The sequence below is a fragment of the Salvelinus fontinalis genome, unplaced genomic scaffold, assembly GCF_029448725.1.
Source record: "Salvelinus fontinalis isolate EN_2023a unplaced genomic scaffold, ASM2944872v1 scaffold_0244, whole genome shotgun sequence".
In the NCBI taxonomy this organism is placed as follows: domain Eukaryota; kingdom Metazoa; phylum Chordata; class Actinopteri; order Salmoniformes; family Salmonidae; genus Salvelinus; species Salvelinus fontinalis.
In genome coordinates, this window is record NW_026600453.1 from 228,474 (window position 1) to 247,024 (window position 18,551).

The following is an 18,551-nucleotide window of genomic DNA, read 5'->3' on the forward strand; positions in this document are numbered from 1 at the left end:
GTCGAGAGAGGAGAGACTGGGGTAAAAGGGGAGGCGTTTGTGTAGTGAGTGTGTGTGTGGAGAGGGAGGTCAATCGGGACTCCATTGTGTTACCATGGGAGACAACATTCCTAAAATCAGCTGGTTGCAACAGGCTTTTATAATTGACTCCAAACAGGGGCAAGGGAGAGAGGGGTAAACTAGGCTTTTAGACACTGAATAAATGGCATTTGCCTACGAAAAATGTCCATTCACACATTCCTAGGACGGTTGACTGTCGTTTGTATTTACACCACAACCTCAAATAATGAGGACCGTTCATCCCAAATCCATCAAACATTTCAACCAGAGACACTTTATTTGATGGCGGAATAAAATGGCCTTATTTGTTTTTATCCTACTCCATTGCCATTTCATTGTCAGCCATCTTGCCGTTGTCATGACAGTTCCATAAGGAGTTGGCATCCAGGCTAGTCCTCTTCAAGTCTAAATAACCTTTTCTGGAGATGGAATAGATTGAAAACCATACCACTCCCTATTGTTTTTTTCTCTGGCAGGGACATGTGATTATCTTGCAGTGGAATCCACATACACTGCCATCTAGTCAAACATTTGAGTTCTTCACTTTCAACCAAATTGCATAAATGAGCAAAAAAAGACCAACAAATATTTATAATACATTTATTTAATGGTAAAGAGTGCAATGATACAAACCATTTTCACAAAAAAATGAGAAGTTAATATTATATCTAAAAACAATACTCATGTTAAAAAGCATAAATAATACACCCACCCATCCATGACAGCAAAACATAAATACTTTCCATGAACCAAGATATGTGCTATTCATAAGTACTGACCCGTGGCTACACCCCACCTTTACATCTGGGTCGTATTCATTTGGCACCAGGCGGAAGAAAACAGAATCAAACAGGGTTCTTGCCTACATGAACTTGTCCAATAAGCAAGGCTTTGTTAGAAAACGTTTTGCTACGGTGAGCCCTAATGAACACGACCCGTCTGGCTATAACAGTTGAACAAGTTGATTTAAAACCCCTTGTAATAAAATGTTCTCATGCTTTAATCAAGCAAGGCTCGTATAATGTTCCCAACACCAGGTTGGGTTTAGTGTTGTGCACGATGCTGTAATGGCAAAGTAACAGCATTCAGTATAAAACCTAGCTCTGGTCCATTGCGCAACGAGTTGTCTCTTCCTCTGTTCAGGAAGGCTCAGCGCCAACAACCTGCACCGAACGCCCTGGTCCAGAGCTATAGAAAACCGCAAAGCCTTATAAGTCCCAGGCTGCATTGTCCGAGTTACAATCAAATTGATTCCGTTAAGTTAGTTCGACTAGACTGGAAGCCTTTACCTTTGTAAAATGAAAAAATAACACAAATGAAAATTCTGATAGTAAAATATGTACTTAGTAAAAATGACCATCCTCAGTAGAAAATCTGTTTTTTTATACAGTTGTGGTGCAAATTAATGCAAGAGTATAATAGTTTGACTTTACGACTAATTTGTTGTTGTTGAAGAAAACGCACCTTTTAAATAAAAAGGTGACGACAATATGAGAAGATGAGTTAGCTCACCATTTTTAGCAGCTACATTTCCAGATCGGTATTGCAATCGTCTTAATAAATGAATGAATGGTTTGAACAAAACCATGTGAAAATATAACAATTTCATAGATAAATAACACTGAAAAGACTACAATGTGATAAGGAAAACCACCCCCCACAAGTACATTCATAAAATCAACTTGAAATCATCCTTTGAAAAATGGAAGTAGAACAATGAAAATAAGGAACATTCACTAACAACCCGATAAAAAGAACTAAAAAACATACAAAAAAACACTGATATTAGACTTTTGACCTTCCATTAGGAAGCAGATGCATCTATTAACCATACGAGTCAACCAGATACAATATTGAGAATTGGGTTTAGGATGCAGTGAGGTAATATAAGCTACACATGATAGAAATAGCATCACTAGATTGATGGTCTAGTCATTATATTCTATGTATGCTCCATGTTCTCCTCTCTTCCCCTCTCCCTCCAGCCACAGGTTTTATTTGCTAGCCTGGTCCCAGATCAGTTTGTGCAGTCTTGCCAACTTCTATGGTCATTGGGTGGAGATGGGCAGAGATCTCACTTCAGCACCAATGACATGGTCTTAAATGTGTAAACTCCTGCCACCCGGTGACCTCGGTGACCTGCCCGGTGACCGCCACAGGATACAATGCATACATTTTTTTGGCATGTCAATGATTTTAGGAGTTGACCAAAAAGGTCAAAACAGATATGGGACCAGGTTATTGATTGGGAGGCCCCCATTCTCCCTCCTCCAGTCATTTATTTGATTGGGTGGCCACTCCTACTTTCCTATTGAAAGAAATGTCCCTCCGCTCCAGCCATTGGTTAGATTGGTTGAGCCGCCCACACTTCCCCCCTTCCAGCCATTGGTTGGATTCATAGACCCCTCCTCTCCTACTGAAAGAACTTCAGGCCTGCGACCAGGAAGAACTTCTCCAGGAAGATTTCCGAGTCGAGGACGGCGATGTGTGCTGCTCGGCCAATCAGGGAGTTGGCGGTGTTGGGCAGGGCGTGGATGACATCATAACGCACCAGGTTACAGTCTCTGTTCTGGAGCACCGGCAGCAACAGGTTCTCGATCATCTCTACATATACTGAACCTGGGGGAGGGGGAGGGGGAAAGTGTGAGAGGGGGAGTGAAAGTGAGAAGGGGGGTGAGAGATGGGAAGTGAGAAGGGGGGTGAGAGATGAGAAGGGGGGTGAGAGAGGGGAAGTGAGAAAGGGGGTGAGTGATGGGAAGTGAGAAGGGGGGTGAGAGATGGGAAGTGAGAAGGGGGGTGAGAGATGGGAAGTGAGAAGGGGGGTGAGAGATGGGAAGTGAGAAGGGGGGTGAGAGATGGGAAGTGAGAAGGGGGGTGAGAGATGGGAAGTGAGAAGGGGGGTGAGAGATGGGAAGTGAGAAAGGGGGAGGGGGAGTGTGAGAGGGGGAGTGAGAAGGGGGGTGAGAGAGGGGACGTGAGAAAGGGGGAGGGGGAGTGTGAGAGGGGGCGTGCGAGAGGGAGAGGGCAGTGTGAGAGGGGGAGTGAAAGTGAGAAGGGGGGTGAGAGATGGGAAGTGAGAAGGGGGGTGAGAGATGAGAAGGGGGGTGAGAGAGGGGAAGTGAGAAAAGGGGGTGAGAGATGGGAAGTGAGAAAGGGGGGTGAGAGATGGGAAGTGAGAAAGGGGGGTGAGAGATGGGAAGTGAGAAAGGGGGGTGAGAGATGGGTGAGAGATGGGAAGTGAGAAAGGGGGGTGAGAGATGGGAAGTGAGAAAGGGGGGTGAGAGATGGGGAAGTGAGAAGGGGGGTGAGAGATGAGAAGGGGGGTGAGAGAGGGGAAGTGAGAAGGGGGGTGAGAGAGGGGAAGTGAGAAAGGGGGGTGAGAGATGGGAAGTGAGAAGGAGAGTGTGAGAGGGGGAGTGAGAAGGGGGGTGAGAGATGGGAAGTGAGAAGGGGGGTGAGAGATGGGAAGTGAGAAGGGGGGGTGAGAGATGGGAAGTGAGAGGGGGGGTGAGAGAGGGGAAGTGAGAAAGGGGGAGGGGGAGTGTGAGAGGGGATGTGAGAAAGGGGGAGGGGGAGTGTGAGAGGGGGAGTGCGAGAGGGAGAGGGCAGTGTGAGAGGGGAAGTGAGAAAGGGAGAGGGCAGTGTGAGAGGGGAAGTGAGAAAGGGAGAGGGCAGTGTGAGAGGGGAAGTGAGAAAGGGAGAGGGCAGTGTGAGAGGGGAAGTGAGAAAGGGAGAGGGCAGTGTGAGAGGGGAAGTGAGAAAGGGAGAGGGCAGTGTGAGAGGGGGAGTGCGAGGGGGAGAGAAGGAGAGACAGAAAGGGAGTAAAGAGAAAAAAGGGAGTGACAGAGAGAAGAAGAAGAAGAATAAACTCCATTTAGAAGCGTGTGCATATAGTTTACATCTGGGTGGCCCGGGAATCAAACCCACAATCCTGGTGTTGCAAGGGCCATGCTCTAACCAACTGAGCCATACATGACAACAATCAGATGTATTCATCAAGCCATTTCGACATCAACAGTTGTCACAAAGTGCTTAACTGTAACCCGGCCTAGCAAAGACCCAACAGCAAGCAGCAGCGAGAGGAACCAGGCTATTGGTCCAGTAGCTTGTCTACACTGTGAACAAATGTCCTGTAGGACGTGTTTTGTGGCCTGCTCTGATAAATATGTAGGGCCCACCTGTTTGTTTGTCCTTCAGGGCTGTCTTACACATCTCTATCCTGGCTGAGTGATATGGGACGTAACGATCCTGCAGAGAGCCCACTAACACCACGTTCCTGAAGTGATGAAGACCTGCCACAATACATTGACACAACACACCTGTTATTCATGTAACAATAGACAGCAAGCTTCATTTAAATACCCAGGAGAACAGATTGATACCAGGCGTTAACAACGTAACAAATTGCACTGTCAAAAACATCAACAACAATGACCTTTACTCTGCTCAACTCACCAGATTTCTTGCTAAGCTTGTAGAGGAAGGTCTGCCTGGGATCAGAGTGGTCTCTGCAGGTCAGTTGGAGCAGGGAGCCAGATTTCTTCCACTTCTGCATGAACCACAGGCCTGGGAGGGAGGAAGGAGGAGGAATACAGGGGCTAAAGACTGACTAAATCAACCAGGGAGAGGAAGACAATGACTTGTTTCCTTGACTGAGCGTAGCACAGTGCCGTAGTTAAAGGGAAATATACCTTCAACATTTTCACAGTACACTTTCCTGGAATCGTAGACTTTAAAAACATTAAAAACTGTAAGCTAGGAGCTTTTTAAATGGAATGTTGTATCCTGTGTTTTTAAAGTATTGTCTAAATGTCTCCTCTGCTTCCTTCTGCATGCATTGTAGCCTGCCTCAGCCTCAGCACTGAGCGCCACATCACTGTCTGGCTCAGTATCCTACTCTCTGTAAAGCACACTTATTACAAATTAGTAGCCTATTGTTTTTGCTCCTTCTGAGGTAGGATCCGTTTAAATGTTAGCTTCTTACAGCTTCCTTATAACTGGCTAAGTACCACTAGCCAGAGCCCTTCAGACGTACTGCAATAGATGTCTCTGCAGGCAGCTAGCCACCTGACTGACTGACACAGCCCATCTAGAAGTGACCATCAGTTGTCACACTCAAATTCTCATAGAGTGGGTTTTTGCTTGTTTGGTGGATGTCTGTAGACGCTGCAGGAGTCACGGGACGGATTTAAAACAGCCCTTTGTACGGCATCTCGCAAACACACTGCGCGCATGAACTAAATCAATCTAATGAGGTAGGATATTTGTCAGATTCTTCAAAATCCCAACTGGTGGCCAGTGGGCCGAATTTGGCCCCATGGTTGGTTTTATTTGCCCCCCCCCCCCCCCGAAGTTTTCTGAGCAAAAATACATAAATACAAATTGTGTGCAGAATTTTCATCGTTGGACATAAAAGACGCTAAAAACACCAGGAAAACAGCTCCAAATGAAATGAATTGAAGAAACCTGTTCCAGTATTCCCACGCATATAAGAGACTGAAATGAATTGAAGAAACCTGTTCCAGTATTCCCACGCATATAAGAGACATGATCTTATACAAATATAAACAAGGTTTGAAATTGTTGTGTTTTAGTCAAACACATATATATTTGTGCTTCTTGCGGTCAATTTGAATATTATTTCTAATTGTTCCGGCCTCCCCAACCATCCGCTCCAGAAAATGAACAAATGGTTCCGTGGCTGAATCTAGGTGCTGATCCCTGCTGTAGAGGGTATAGTGCAGAGAGACATACCTGTGTTGACCAGAGCAGAGCTGTTGTACAGGGTACCCAGGTGAGGTCCAGACAGAGAGAGGAAGGTGTGAAGTCTGCTCAGGTAACATTTAAACCTGGGTCTGGTCAGTACTGAACGAACTATCAGGTTCCCCAGGGAGTGGCCTACGAAGCTGAGAAACAGAGAATATAGACACAGGTCAGAGATCACGCAGGAGCTCAAATCAAACAAGGTAACAGTGAACATGCCGACCCCCACGAATGACGCAACCCCCATATAGCTTGGGCCAATCAGTGTCATTTTGTAAATGCCATATCTCTATGGCAAGATGCATCATTCACCCAAGTTTCCTCAGAATTGGGCCAGTGGTTTCTGAGATATCATGAGGGACTAACGTATTAAAGGACCAAGACAGATCCCCTCCCCGATTTCATGGTGGGGGACAATTAAATATGGCTGGATGTGGAGAGCACTGTTATACACCAGGGGGCATCTCAATAGTATTACGCTGATTCAACTCCTTGTCTTCTTTCCTCCATCTGCACTGATGGAAAAGGGGTGACTGACTGGACAGTGGGAAAAGGGGTGACTGATTGGACAGGGGAAAAGGGGTGACTGACTGGACAGTGGGAAAGGGGTGACTGACTGGACAGTGGGAAAAGGGGTGACTGACTGGACAGTGGGAAAAGGGGTGACTGACTGGACAGTGGGAAAAGGGGTGACTGACTGGACAGTGGGAAAAGGGGTGACTGACTGGACAGTGGGAAAGGGGTGACTGACTGGACAGTGGGAAAGGGGTGACTGACTGGACAGTGGGAAAGGGGTGACTGACTGGACAGTGGGAAAGGGGTGACTGACTGGACAGTGGGAAAGGGGTGACTGACTGGACAGTGGGAAAGGGGTGACTGACTGGACAGTGGGAAAGGGGTGACTGACTGGACAGTGGGAAAGGGGTGACTGACTGGACAGTGGGAAAGGGGTGACTGACTGGACAGTGGGAAAGGGGTGACTGACTGGACAGTGGGAAAGGGGTGACTGACTGGACAGTGGGAAAGGGGTGACTGACTGGACAGTGGGAAAGGGGTGACTGACTGGACAGTGGGAAAGGGGTGACTGACTGGACAGTGGGAAAGGGGTGACTGACTGGACAGTGGGAAAGGGGTGACTGACTGGACAGTGGGAAAGGGGTGACTGACTGGACAGTGGGAAAGGGGTGACTGACTGGACAGTGGGAAAGGGGTGACTGACTGGACAGTGGGAAAGGGGTGACTGACTGGACAGTGGGAAAGGGGTGACTGACTGGACAGTGGGAAAGGGGTGACTGACTGGACAGTGGGAAAGGGGTGACTGACTGGACAGTGGGAAAGGGGTGACTGACTGGACAGTGGGAAAGGGGTGACTGACTGGACAGTGGGAAAGGGGTGACTGACTGGACAGGGGAAAAGGGGTGACTGACTGGACAGGGGAAAAGGGGTGACTGACTGGACAGGGGAAAAGGGGTGACTGACTGGACAGGGGAAAAGGGGTGACTGACTGGACAGGGGAAAAGGGGTGACTGACTGGACAGGGGAAAAGGGGTGACTGACTGGACAGGGGAAAAGGGGTGACTGACTGGACAGGGGAAAAGGGGTGACTGACTGGACAGGGGAAAAGGGGTGACTGACTGGACAGGGGAAAAGGGGTGACTGACTGGACAGGGGAAAAGGGGTGACTGACTGGACAGGGGAAAAGGGGTGACTGACTGGACAGGGGAAAAGGGGTGACTGACTGGACAGGGGAAAAGGGGTGACTGACTGGACAGGGGAAAAGGGGTGACTGACTGGACAGTGGGAAAGGGGTGACTGACTGGACAGGGGAAAAGGGGTGACTGACTGGACAGGGGAAAGCCAATTCATGGGTGCTAGAGATCCACTATGTTGCTTCTGCCCATACCATTATTACTTCTTTCCATCAGCGCAGATGAAGAAGAGGAGAGGGACACACTTCAGACTATTGCACCATTAGTAGTCAGACTGGGCAAGAAGAAGAGACGGTGAGGTTGTAGACCTGAAGAACCCATATGTACCTGATCTTAGAGACGGTGAGGTTGTAGACCTGAAGAACCCATATGTACCTGATCTTAGAGACGGTGAGGTTGTAGACCTGAAGAACCCATATGTACCTGATCTTAGAGACGGTGAGGTTGTAGACCTGAAGAACCCATATGTACCTGATCTTAGAGACGGTGAGGTTGTAGACCTGAAGAACCCATATGTACCTGATCTTAGAGACGGTGAGGTTGTAGACCTGAAGAACCCATATGTACCTGATCTTAGAGACGGTGAGGTTGTAGACCTGAAGAACCCATATGTACCTGATCTTAGAGACGGTGAGGTTGTAGACCTGAAGAACCCATATGTACCTGATCTTAGAGACGGTGAGGTTGTAGACCTGAAGAACCCATATGTACCTGATCTTAGAGACGGTGAGGTTGTAGACCTGAAGAACCCATATGTACCTGATCTTAGAGACGGTGAGGTTGTAGACCTGAAGAACCCATATGTACCTGATCTTAGAGACGGTGAGGTTGTAGACCTGAAGAACCCATATGTACCTGATCTTAGAGACGGTGAGGTTGTAGACCTGAAGAACCCATATGTACCTGATCTTAGAGACGGTGAGGTTGTAGATCTGAATGTACTGAACTATTTCATCCAACAGCCGGTCTGTCATCTGCTCAAAGTCAGCAAACGTGTCATTCTGTGGGGAAAACAACAACAAGTCAGACCTAAAGTTCTACAGACTGACAAGGACACGGCATTGTTTACTGCACTTGCATAAGAGGATACAGACGAAACTGCACTCCCATGACAATACTGCACTCCCATGAGACGAAACTAGAATAAATTCCTATTTACCATCCATTGTTGATTGTCATTCAAGTACGAATGGACTTATATAACGTCCCATAATAATGTGAAGTAAAGAGGCAGATGAGGTAGTGTTGGTTGGTTCAGGTGTACCATAATGAGGTAGTGTCGGTTGGTTCAGGTGTACCATAATGAGGTAGTGTTTGTTGGTTCAGGTGTCCCATAATGAGGTAGTGTAGATTGGTTCAGGTGCCCCATAATGAGGTAGTGTCGGTTGGTTCAGGTGTCCCATAATGAGGTAGTGTCGGTTGGTTCAGGTGTCCCATAATGAGGTAGTGTTTGTTGGTTCAGGTGTCCCATAATGAGGTAGTGTAGATTGGTTCAGGTGCCCCATAATGAGGTAGTGTCGGTTGGTTCAGGTGTCCCATAATGAGGTAGTGTCGGTTGGTTCAGGTGTCCCATAATGAGGTAGTGTCGGTTGGTTCAGGTGTCCCATAATGAGGTAGTGTCGGTTGGTTCAGGTGTCCCATAATGAGGTAGTGTCGGTTGGTTCAGGTGTCCCATAATGAGGTAGTGTCGGCTGGTTCAGGTGTCCCATAATGAGGTAGTGTCGGTTGGTTCAGGTCCGGTTCATTATGGTTAATTACCTGGTTGCGTTCGGACATGAGGAAGTCTATCCTAGCTCCAGGTAGGCCCAGCTCCAAGTAGGTCTTCACCAGACGCAGGTCAGCACTGTTACCTGGAAGACACAGAATGAAGGAACACCCAAGATATTTCACATTAGACCTGGGTTCAAATACCGTTTGAAATCTTTCAAATACTATGAGCGATGCATTAACCTGTCTGGAACACCACTACTGGGGCTTTCCTATTGGTTCCATTGCCAAGTCAAGCTTGATCAAGCCCAGGTAAAGGATGTGAAATTATTTCAATAGTATTTGAACCCAGATCGGTTTTCAGTATATCGGACCACAACATGTCCTGTGGCAAAAGAACTGAAGCAGATAACAAGATGGGTTGATTATCTGACTAAATGGATAAAGTGTAGTTACCATCGAGGCCGTGGACACAGACGATGAGGTGGATGCCCTCGTCACAGTTGTCATCCTCCTCCAGGCTAAAGTAAGGAACACTGGAGGCCAGGTCCCCCACCTCACTGTACAGGAACCCTGGTAGTCTCAGCTGCTTCAACTCCTCTTTGGCCGCAACAAAACTACACCACGAGGATAAGGAAGACATTTTTATTATTTGCCTGGCCAGTAATGTTGATTAATAATATAAGCTATTATGATAATCATAATAATACTACTACTGTACACTGAGCATATACACTGAGTATACAAAACATTAAGAACACCTGCTCTTTCCATGACAGACTGACCAGGTGAATCCAGGTGAAAGCTATGATCCCTTATTGATGTCACTTGTTAAATCCACTTCAATCAGTGTAGATGAAGGGGAGGAGACAGGTTAAAGAAGGATTTTTAAGCCTTAAGACAATTGAGACATGGATTGTGTATGTGTGTCATTCAGAGGTTGAATGGACAAGACAAAAGAGAAGTGCCTCTGAACAGGGTATGGTAGTAGGTTCCAGGCGCACCGGTTTGTGTGAAGAACTGAGGACAAAAGGGGGAGTGCAATGCAATACTAGGAAGATGTTCCTAATGTTTTGTACACTCAGTGTATGTGCCATATAGCAAATGCTTTAATCCAAATTGACTTACAGTCATGCATGCATACATTTTACATATGGGTGGTCCTAACAGGAATCGAACCTACAACCCTTGGCGTTGCAAGCGCCATTATCTACAGACTGAGCCACAAAGGACCACATTAATGTGCAAATGGTGCATCGTCCCTGTCAAATCAACCTAATACAGTAAAGTTAACAGAGCAACATTTCCCTAGCTAACGCTTAAGACATAACCATCAAGGTAGCAGAAATGAAATGATGGAACTGTGGACTGTAGGACATGAGATGACTAGACTGTGGACTGTAGGACACGAGGTGGCTAGACCGTGGACTGTAGGACACGAGGTGACTAGACTGTGGACTGTAGGACACGAGGTGACTAGACTGTGGACTGTAGGACATGAGGTGACTAGACGGTGGACTGTAGGACAGACACGAGATGACTAGACTGTGGACTGTAGGACACGAGGTGACTAGACTGTGGACTGTAGGACACGAGATGACTAGACTGTGGACTGTAGGACACGAGGTGACTAGACGGTGGACTGTAGGACATGAGGTGACTAGACGGTGGACTGTAGGACATGAGGTGACTAGACGGTGGACTGTAGGACATGAGGTGACTAGACGGTGGACTGTAGAACATGAGGTGACTAGACGGTGGACTGTAGGACACGAGGTGACTAGACGGTGGACTGTAGGACACGAGGTGACTAGACGGTGGACTGTAGGACACGAGGTGACTAGACTGTGGACTGTAGGACACGAGGTGACTAGACTGTGGACTGTAGGACACGAGGTGACTAGACTGTGGACTGTAGGACACGAGGTGACTAGACTGTGGACTGTAGGACAGACACGAGATGACTAGACTGTGGACTGTAGGACACGAGGTGACTAGACTGTGGACTGTAGGACACGAGATGACTAGACTGTGGACTGTAGGACACGAGATGACTAGACTGTGGACTGTAGGACATGAGATGACTAGACTGTGGACTGTAGGACATGAGATGACTAGACTGTGGACTGTAGGACATGAGGTGACTAGACTGTGGGACATGAGGTGACTAGACTGTGGGACATGAGGTGACTAGACTGTGGGACATGAGGTGACTAGACCGTGGGACATGAGGTGACTAGACTGTGGGACATGAGGTGACTAGACTGTGGGACATGAGGTGACTAGACTGTGGGACATGAGGTGACTAGACTGTGGGACATGAGGTGACTAGACTGTGGGACATGAGGTGACTAGACTGTGGGACATGAGGTGACTAGACTGTGGGACATGAGGTGACTAGACTGTGGGACATGAGGTGACTAGACTGTGGACTGTAGGACATGAGGTGACTAGACTGTGGACTGTAGGACATGAGATGACTAGACTGTGGACTGTAGGACATGAGGTGACTAGACTGTGGACTGTAGGACATGAGGTGACTAGACTGTGGACTGTAGGACATGAGGTGACTAGACTGTGGACTGTAGGACATGAGGTGACTAGACTGTGGACTGTAGGACATGAGGTGACTAGACTGTGGACTGTAGGACATGAGGTGACTAGACTGTGGACTGTAGGACATGAGGGGACTAGACTGGGGACTGTAGGACATGAGGTGACTAGACTGTGGACTGTAGGACATGAGGTGACTAGACTGTGGACTGAGGTGACTAGACTGTGGACTGTAGGACATGAGGTGACTAGACCGTGGACTGTAGGACATGAGGTGACTAGACTGTGGACTGTAGGACATGAGATGACTAGACTGTGGAATGTAGGACATGAGGTGACTAGACTGTGGACTGTAGGACATGAGATGACTAGACTGTGGACTGTAGGACATGAGGTGACTAGACTGTGGACTGTAGGACATGAGGTGACTAGACTGTGGACTGTAGGACATGAGATGACTAGACTGTGGAATGTAGGACATGAGGTGACTAGACTGTGGACTCACGCCTTCATCTGTGGTGTGGGGGCGCTGTCATACCAGCGCAGGCTGTTGGAGGTGAGGGAGGTGGAGGGGGTAGGGACTAGAGGTCTCCCCTGGGAAGAGCCCACTGAGCTGGGGGCCAGGGGGGAGCGGACAGGGGCACCATAGCCTGGAGGAAGACCCCTGGGCTCCTGAACATGGTCCAGTCCCAACTGTTCAAACAACAGACTCCTCCCTACTGCCCCTCCATCCCCTTCATCCTCCTCCTCCTCGTCAACGACACCGTTCACGAACGCCAAGCCGTCTCCTTCCTCGTAGAAGCCGTTCTCTATCATCTCGTTGTCCTCTTCCTCGTCTTCCTCTACAGGCGGCCCCGGCCCCGCTCCAGACAGTATCCCCAGGGTGATAGCTGACGTCTCTACAGGGCTGATCTCTGAGACGTCTGTGCTGGAGCGCGAGCCAAAGTAGTTTTCTACCAGTCCCTTCTTGACTAGGTCACTGCTGCTGGCGGTGGAGTTAGAGGAGGGGTAGGAGGCTGTCTGGGGCTCACTACGGGGGGCACCTGGACCCCCTACGGCCCCCTCAGAGAAACCTGTTAACAACCTGGGATCAGTGTTAAGTGTTGACTCAGAGGTTGAGGAAAAAGTCCTAGGAGGCAGATATTGAGAAGCAGAACCCCCACTAGCAGTGGTGTTGAGGCCCATCCCAGCATTGGCGTGCGTTTGGCTGGGTACAGAGCAGCGTGTTGGGACAGATAGTGGTGGTTCTCCATAGAACACCAGGCTCTGTTGCTCCTGTACCAGAACACTGGACTTCCTCATTCCCCCTGGGCCTGGTAGCCCCTCGGCCTCCCCTCCTCCTACACTGCTGGAGCCCCTGGACACAGATGTACCCCCCTCCTCCTCGTCATCCGAGGGCAGCGAGTTGATAGAGGTGAGGGAAGACTGGACGCCGCTGACCGCGCTGACTGTACTCTCCGGGTTGAGGCCCTCTCCAGCCCCCAAGTTGCCTTTATGGACAGAGGTGGGCTGGACGGGCCGGGGAGCAGGGCTGAGTAGGGGCCGTTCGGCCTGCTGGGGGCCCAACTCAGTCTCAGGGGCCCCAGCCAGCCCTCCGGCCCCACCCTGGGTAGCCAGCTGGATAGCGAAGGAGCTGGGCTCGCTCTCGATACCAGAGTCGGAGAGGCGGGAGGAGGCACTGGGGACTGCAGCACCTCCGTCTGGTGGCAGCCTGATACAATCACCCTTCACCTGCTGTAGAAGCACCAGGCCTGGCCTCTGACTAACCTCTGTCATTACCTCTCTACCCCCAGGCCTGTCAGTCACCTCAGACCTCCAGTCTCTCATAGCAAGGTGTTTAGAGTCGGACATACACAGGTCTGTCTGGGAGATTTCTGGGACATCTCTTTTGGAGGTCCCATCCCCATCCGTGCGACAGGGCAGGAGAACTGTCACTGCGTCTCCTTGGTACGGGTCCTTGTCACTGGGTTGGACCTCAATGTGCCTGAGTCCAGTGGCGGTAGAACCAGGCGTGTAGTGATCGGGCAGCTGCTGGCTGCAGTGGTCAACGGCAGCATTTTTGTGAATTACTTGGTTATTATCTGTGGTGGCTAATCCGGCTACAGCTCCAGGACCAGCCTGGGCCGGCTTGTTCTGTGTGTCCAAGCTCACTAAGGCTGTGAAGTAACCTTTCTGGCTAGCCACGCCACTAGCTACTAGGACGTCATCCTCAAGGAGAGAGTCAAAATGAAGAACAGCATTTGCCTGTCCAGCGGCGGTGGTGGTGGTGGTGGCACCAGGCTCAGGAAAATATTTGGAGATCCTAGTCCTTAGGTCAGTGTTGGAGTCTCCCCCAGTCACCCCCAGCAAGGCATCCCTCTCCCCCTGCTCCCTCTCCTCCCTCTGCTGCTTCAGGCCAGCCTCTCCCTGTCCCTGGGCCTCTCTGTCCTGGTCAGTTTCTCCATGTGTTAGCTGTGAAGGGTTAGCCGAGTTAGCGGCCTTCCCCAGGTTCTTATAGGCCACCAGAACCACAGAGTCCTTGGATCCCTGTCTGATGAGCTTCTTGGCGTTCTCCCTCTCCGTCTTGGCGTTCTTCTTCAGTTTCACCGACTTGCCTTTAATACAAAGAAAAAGTATGTGTTTTATTTTTTAAGGAGTTTTATAACAAACCCAACGTGCTTCAGATGAACTGATAAAACATCATGGTTCCCACTCTATTCACGGAAGCATCATCAAGGATTTGTCAGTGCCATATTTACCAAGACATATAGACTGAGACAGTACTCACTGGGGGCAGAACACACAATAACTATCACCTGAACGTCTAGCGTAGTAACTGCCACCTGAACGTCTAGCGTAGTAACTGTCACCTGAACGTCTAGCGTAGTAACTGTCACCTGAACGTCTAGCGTAGTAATTGTCACCTGAACGTCTAGCGTAGTAATTGTCACCTGACCGTCTAGCGCAGTAACTGCCACCTGAACGTCTAGCGTAGTAACTGTCACCTGAACGTCTGGCGTAGTAACTGCCACCTGAACGTCTAGCGTAGTAACTGCCACCTGAACGTCTTGCGTAGTAACTGCCACCTGAACGTCTAGCGCAGTAACTGCCACCTGAACGTCTAGCGCAGTAACTGCCACCTGAACGTCTAGCGCAGTAACTGTCACCTGAACGTCTAGCGCAGTAACTGTCACCTGAACGTCTAGCGCAGTAACTGTCACCTGAACGTCTAGCATACTAACTGTCACCTGAACGTCTGGCGTAGTAACTATCACCTGAACGTCTAGCGTAGTAACTGTCACCTGAACGTCTAGCGTAGTAACTGTCACCTGAACGTCTGGCGTAGTAACTGTCACCTGAACGTCTAGCGTAGTAACTGTCACCTGAACGTCTAGCGTAGTAACTGTCACCTGAACGTCTAGCGTAGTAACTGTCACCTGAACGTCTAGCGTAGTAACTGTCACCTGAACGTCTAGCGTAGTAACTGTCACCTGAACGTCTAGCGTAGTAACTGTCACCTGAACGTCTAGCGTAGTAACTGTCACCTGAACGTCTGGCGTAGTAATTATCACCTGAACGTCTAGCGCAGTAACTGTCACCTGAACGTCTAGCGTAGTAACTGTCACCTGAACGTCTGGCGTAGTAACTATCACCTGAACGTCTGGCGTAGTAACTGTCACCTGAACGTCTAGCGCAGTAACTGTCACCTGAACGTCTAGCGTAGTAACTGTCACCTGAACGTCTAGCATACTAACTATCACCTGAACGTCTAGCGTAGTAACTGTCACCTGAACGTCTAGCGTAGTAACTGTCACCTGAACGTCTAGCGTAGTAACTATCACCTGAACGTCTGGTGTAGTAACTATCACCTGAACGTCTGGTGTAGTAACTATCACCTGAACGTCTAGCGTAGTAACTGTCACCTGAACGTCTAGCGTACTAACTGTCACCTGAACGTCTAGCGTAGTAACTGTCACCTGAACGTCTGGTGTAGTAACTATCACCTGAACGTCTAGCGTAGTAACTATCACCTGAACGTCTAGCGTAGTAACTATCACCTGAACGTCTAGCGTAGTAACTATCACCTGAACGTCTAGCGTAGTAACTATCACCTGAACGTCTAGCGTAGTAACTGTCACCTGAACGTCTAGCGTACTAACTATCACCTGAACGTCTGGTGTAGTAACTATCACCTGAACGTCTAGCGTAGTAACTGTCACCTGAACGTCTAGCGTACTAACTATCACCTGAACGTCTGGTGTAGTAACTATCACCTGAACGTCTGGCGTAGTAACTATCACCTGAACGTCTAGCGTAGTAACTGTCACCTGAACGTCTAGCGTACTAACTATCACCTGAACGTCTGGCGTAGTAACTATCACCTGAACGTCTGGCGTAGTAACTGTCACCTGAACGTCTAGCGTACTAACTATCACCTGAACGTCTGGTGTAGTAACTATCACCTGAACGTCTGGCGTAGTAACTATCACCTGAACGTCTGGCGTAGTAACTGTCACCTGAACGTCTAGCGTAGTAACTATCACCTGAACGTTTAGCATAGTAACTATGATAGTAACTATGATAGTAACTATTCCTATGAATAACAACAACACACCTTTGGACTTGGGCAGGTCTGGGCAGTCATCGGGCCAGGTTGTGTCCATCATGGTTGGGGGCCGAGGCTCCAGGATGGGGCTGGGGAAGGATGCTGTGGCAGCTGCAGTAGAAGAGGAAGAGCTGGCCTTAGAGTTACCGGAGGACGTGGAGCCACTCCGGGGATTATGTATGCCCAGCCACGGCCCGTCCCGATCTGAAGCAGGGAAACCAGAGTATGGAGAAAATCTCAATGACCAAGTAGATTTACATATACCCATTACATTAGGTGAAATGGTGATGCCATTGTAAACTGAATCAACAGACATAATATATAGAGATGATACACAACAGACTAAATATATTCATAGAGAAAGACAAAGAAACACTTCCATGTTGCCACTTTCCAGTCTCACTTCAAATGTTCAAGGCACTTAGATGAACAAGTTCCTGTGATTGTAGGGATCATATTATAAAGTGCAAGCGTGAATGTGATTTTCCCTGATTAATCACAAATTCCTGCTTTTATGACATAACCCTCTATACATACATCATAACCTAGACCGGAAACAATATTTACTTTCCTGACTTTTCTAAATTGAAGTGAACACATCCTTGCTTTAAATAGCTGTCTCTCTAACGGTCTGCCATGTTACTCATAGAAATATAGAAACAGAATCTATTTCATTCTATTTCTATTGCGTCGCTGACCTTCCGTGATAGAGTCCAGGTATCTGTCCTCGAAGATGATTGGCAGGGAGCTGACGTCCCCGTCAAGGTCGGCACATGCAACAGGAAGTGGTGGTAGAGACAGGAAGTAGGAGGAACTCTTGATGGCTGTGGTCATCTGCTGGTGGCTGTGAGCACTGACGTGAGGAGGGGAGAGAGAGAGAGAAGACGTGAGGAGGGGAGAGAGAGAGAGAAGACGTGAGGAGGGGAGAGAGAGAGAGAGAGAGAGAGAGAGAGAAGACGAAGAGGGGAGAGAGAGAAGACGTGAGGAGGGGAGAGAGAGAGAGAGAGAAGACGTGAGGAGGGGAGAGAGAGAGAGAGAGAAGACGTGAGGAGGGGAGAGAGAGAGAGAGAGAAGACGTGAGGAGGGGAGAGAGAGAGAGAGAAGACGTGAGGAGGGGAGAGAGAGAGAGAGAAGACGTGAGGAGGGGAGAGAGAGAGAGAGAAGACGTGAGGAGGGGAGAGAGAGAGAGAGAAGACGTGAGGAGGGGAGAGAGAGAGAGAGAAGACGTGAGGAGGGGAGAGAGAGAGAGAGAAGACGTGAGGAGGGGAGAGAGAGAGAGAAAGAAGACGTAAGGAGGGAAAAATAAAACAGTACAAATCTTCATTTTCTGTTGTTGTGAATTGGTGGTTAATTCATCATAAAAACACACAAACATAGAGACAGACAGGACACACACACGGAAGACATGTTAGTAGTTTGTCTTACTGTAGTTCCTGATAGGCCAGCGCCGTTTGTCTCGGGTGTTCCAGACAAAAGAAGGCCTCTGCAAATCTCCGCACCTAAAATAAGGAGAGCAAGACACCAGAATGAGAACACATGAACAGGGTGAGGTGCACCATGGTCAGCAGGGTTAGTGAGGTGCTCCATGGTCAGCAGGGTTAGTGAGGTGCTCCATGGTCAGCAGGGTTAGTGAGGTGCACCATGGTCAGCAGGGTTAGTGAGGTGCACCATGGTCAGCAGGGTTAGTGAGGTGCACCATGGTCAGCAGGGTTAGTGAGGTGCACCATGGTCAGCAGGGTTAGTGAGGTGCTCCATGGTCAGCAGGGTTAGTGAGGTGCTCCATGGTCAGCAGGGTTAGTGAGGTGCACCATGGTCAGCAGGGTTAGTGAGGTGCACCATGGTCAGCAGGGTTAGTGAGGTGCACCATGGTCAGCAGGGTTAGTGAGGTGCTCCATGGTCAGCAGGGTTAGTGAGGTGCTCCATGGTCAGCAGGGTTAGTGAGGTGCACCATGGTCAGCAGGGTTAGTGAGGTGCTCCATGGTCAGCAGGGTTAGTGAGGTGCACCATGGTCAGCAGGGTTAGTGAGGTGCTCCATGGTCAGCAGGGTTAGTGAGGTGCACCATGGTCAGCAGGGTTAGTGAGGTGCTCCATGGTCAGTGAGGTACACCATGGTCAGCAGGGTTAGGGAGGTGCACCATGGTCAGTGAGGTGCACCATGGTCAGCAGGGTCAGTG

At 49.1% G+C, this 18,551-nt stretch overlaps 1 protein-coding gene across 4 annotated transcripts in view; it reads right to left on the bottom strand.

Annotated features, from left to right (window-relative positions):
• Positions 1–646: 646 nt before the first annotated feature.
• The window catches only part of fam135a (family with sequence similarity 135 member A), a gene marked incomplete at its 5' end in the record, with an annotated part of 29,273 nt that continues 11,368 nt past the window's right edge, over positions 647–18,551 (bottom strand). For all 4 annotated transcript variants that reach the window (XM_055913040.1, XM_055913039.1, XM_055913038.1 and 1 more), the window contains 11 exon segments: positions 647–2,679; positions 4,239–4,352; positions 4,516–4,626; positions 5,815–5,966; positions 8,436–8,533; positions 9,291–9,382; positions 9,696–9,856; positions 12,298–14,386; positions 16,387–16,581; positions 17,076–17,230; positions 17,803–17,876. In XM_055913040.1, coding sequence (XP_055769015.1) covers positions 2,474–2,679; positions 4,239–4,352; positions 4,516–4,626; positions 5,815–5,966; positions 8,436–8,533; positions 9,291–9,382; positions 9,696–9,856; positions 12,298–14,386; positions 16,387–16,581; positions 17,076–17,230; positions 17,803–17,876 — 3,447 coding nt within the window.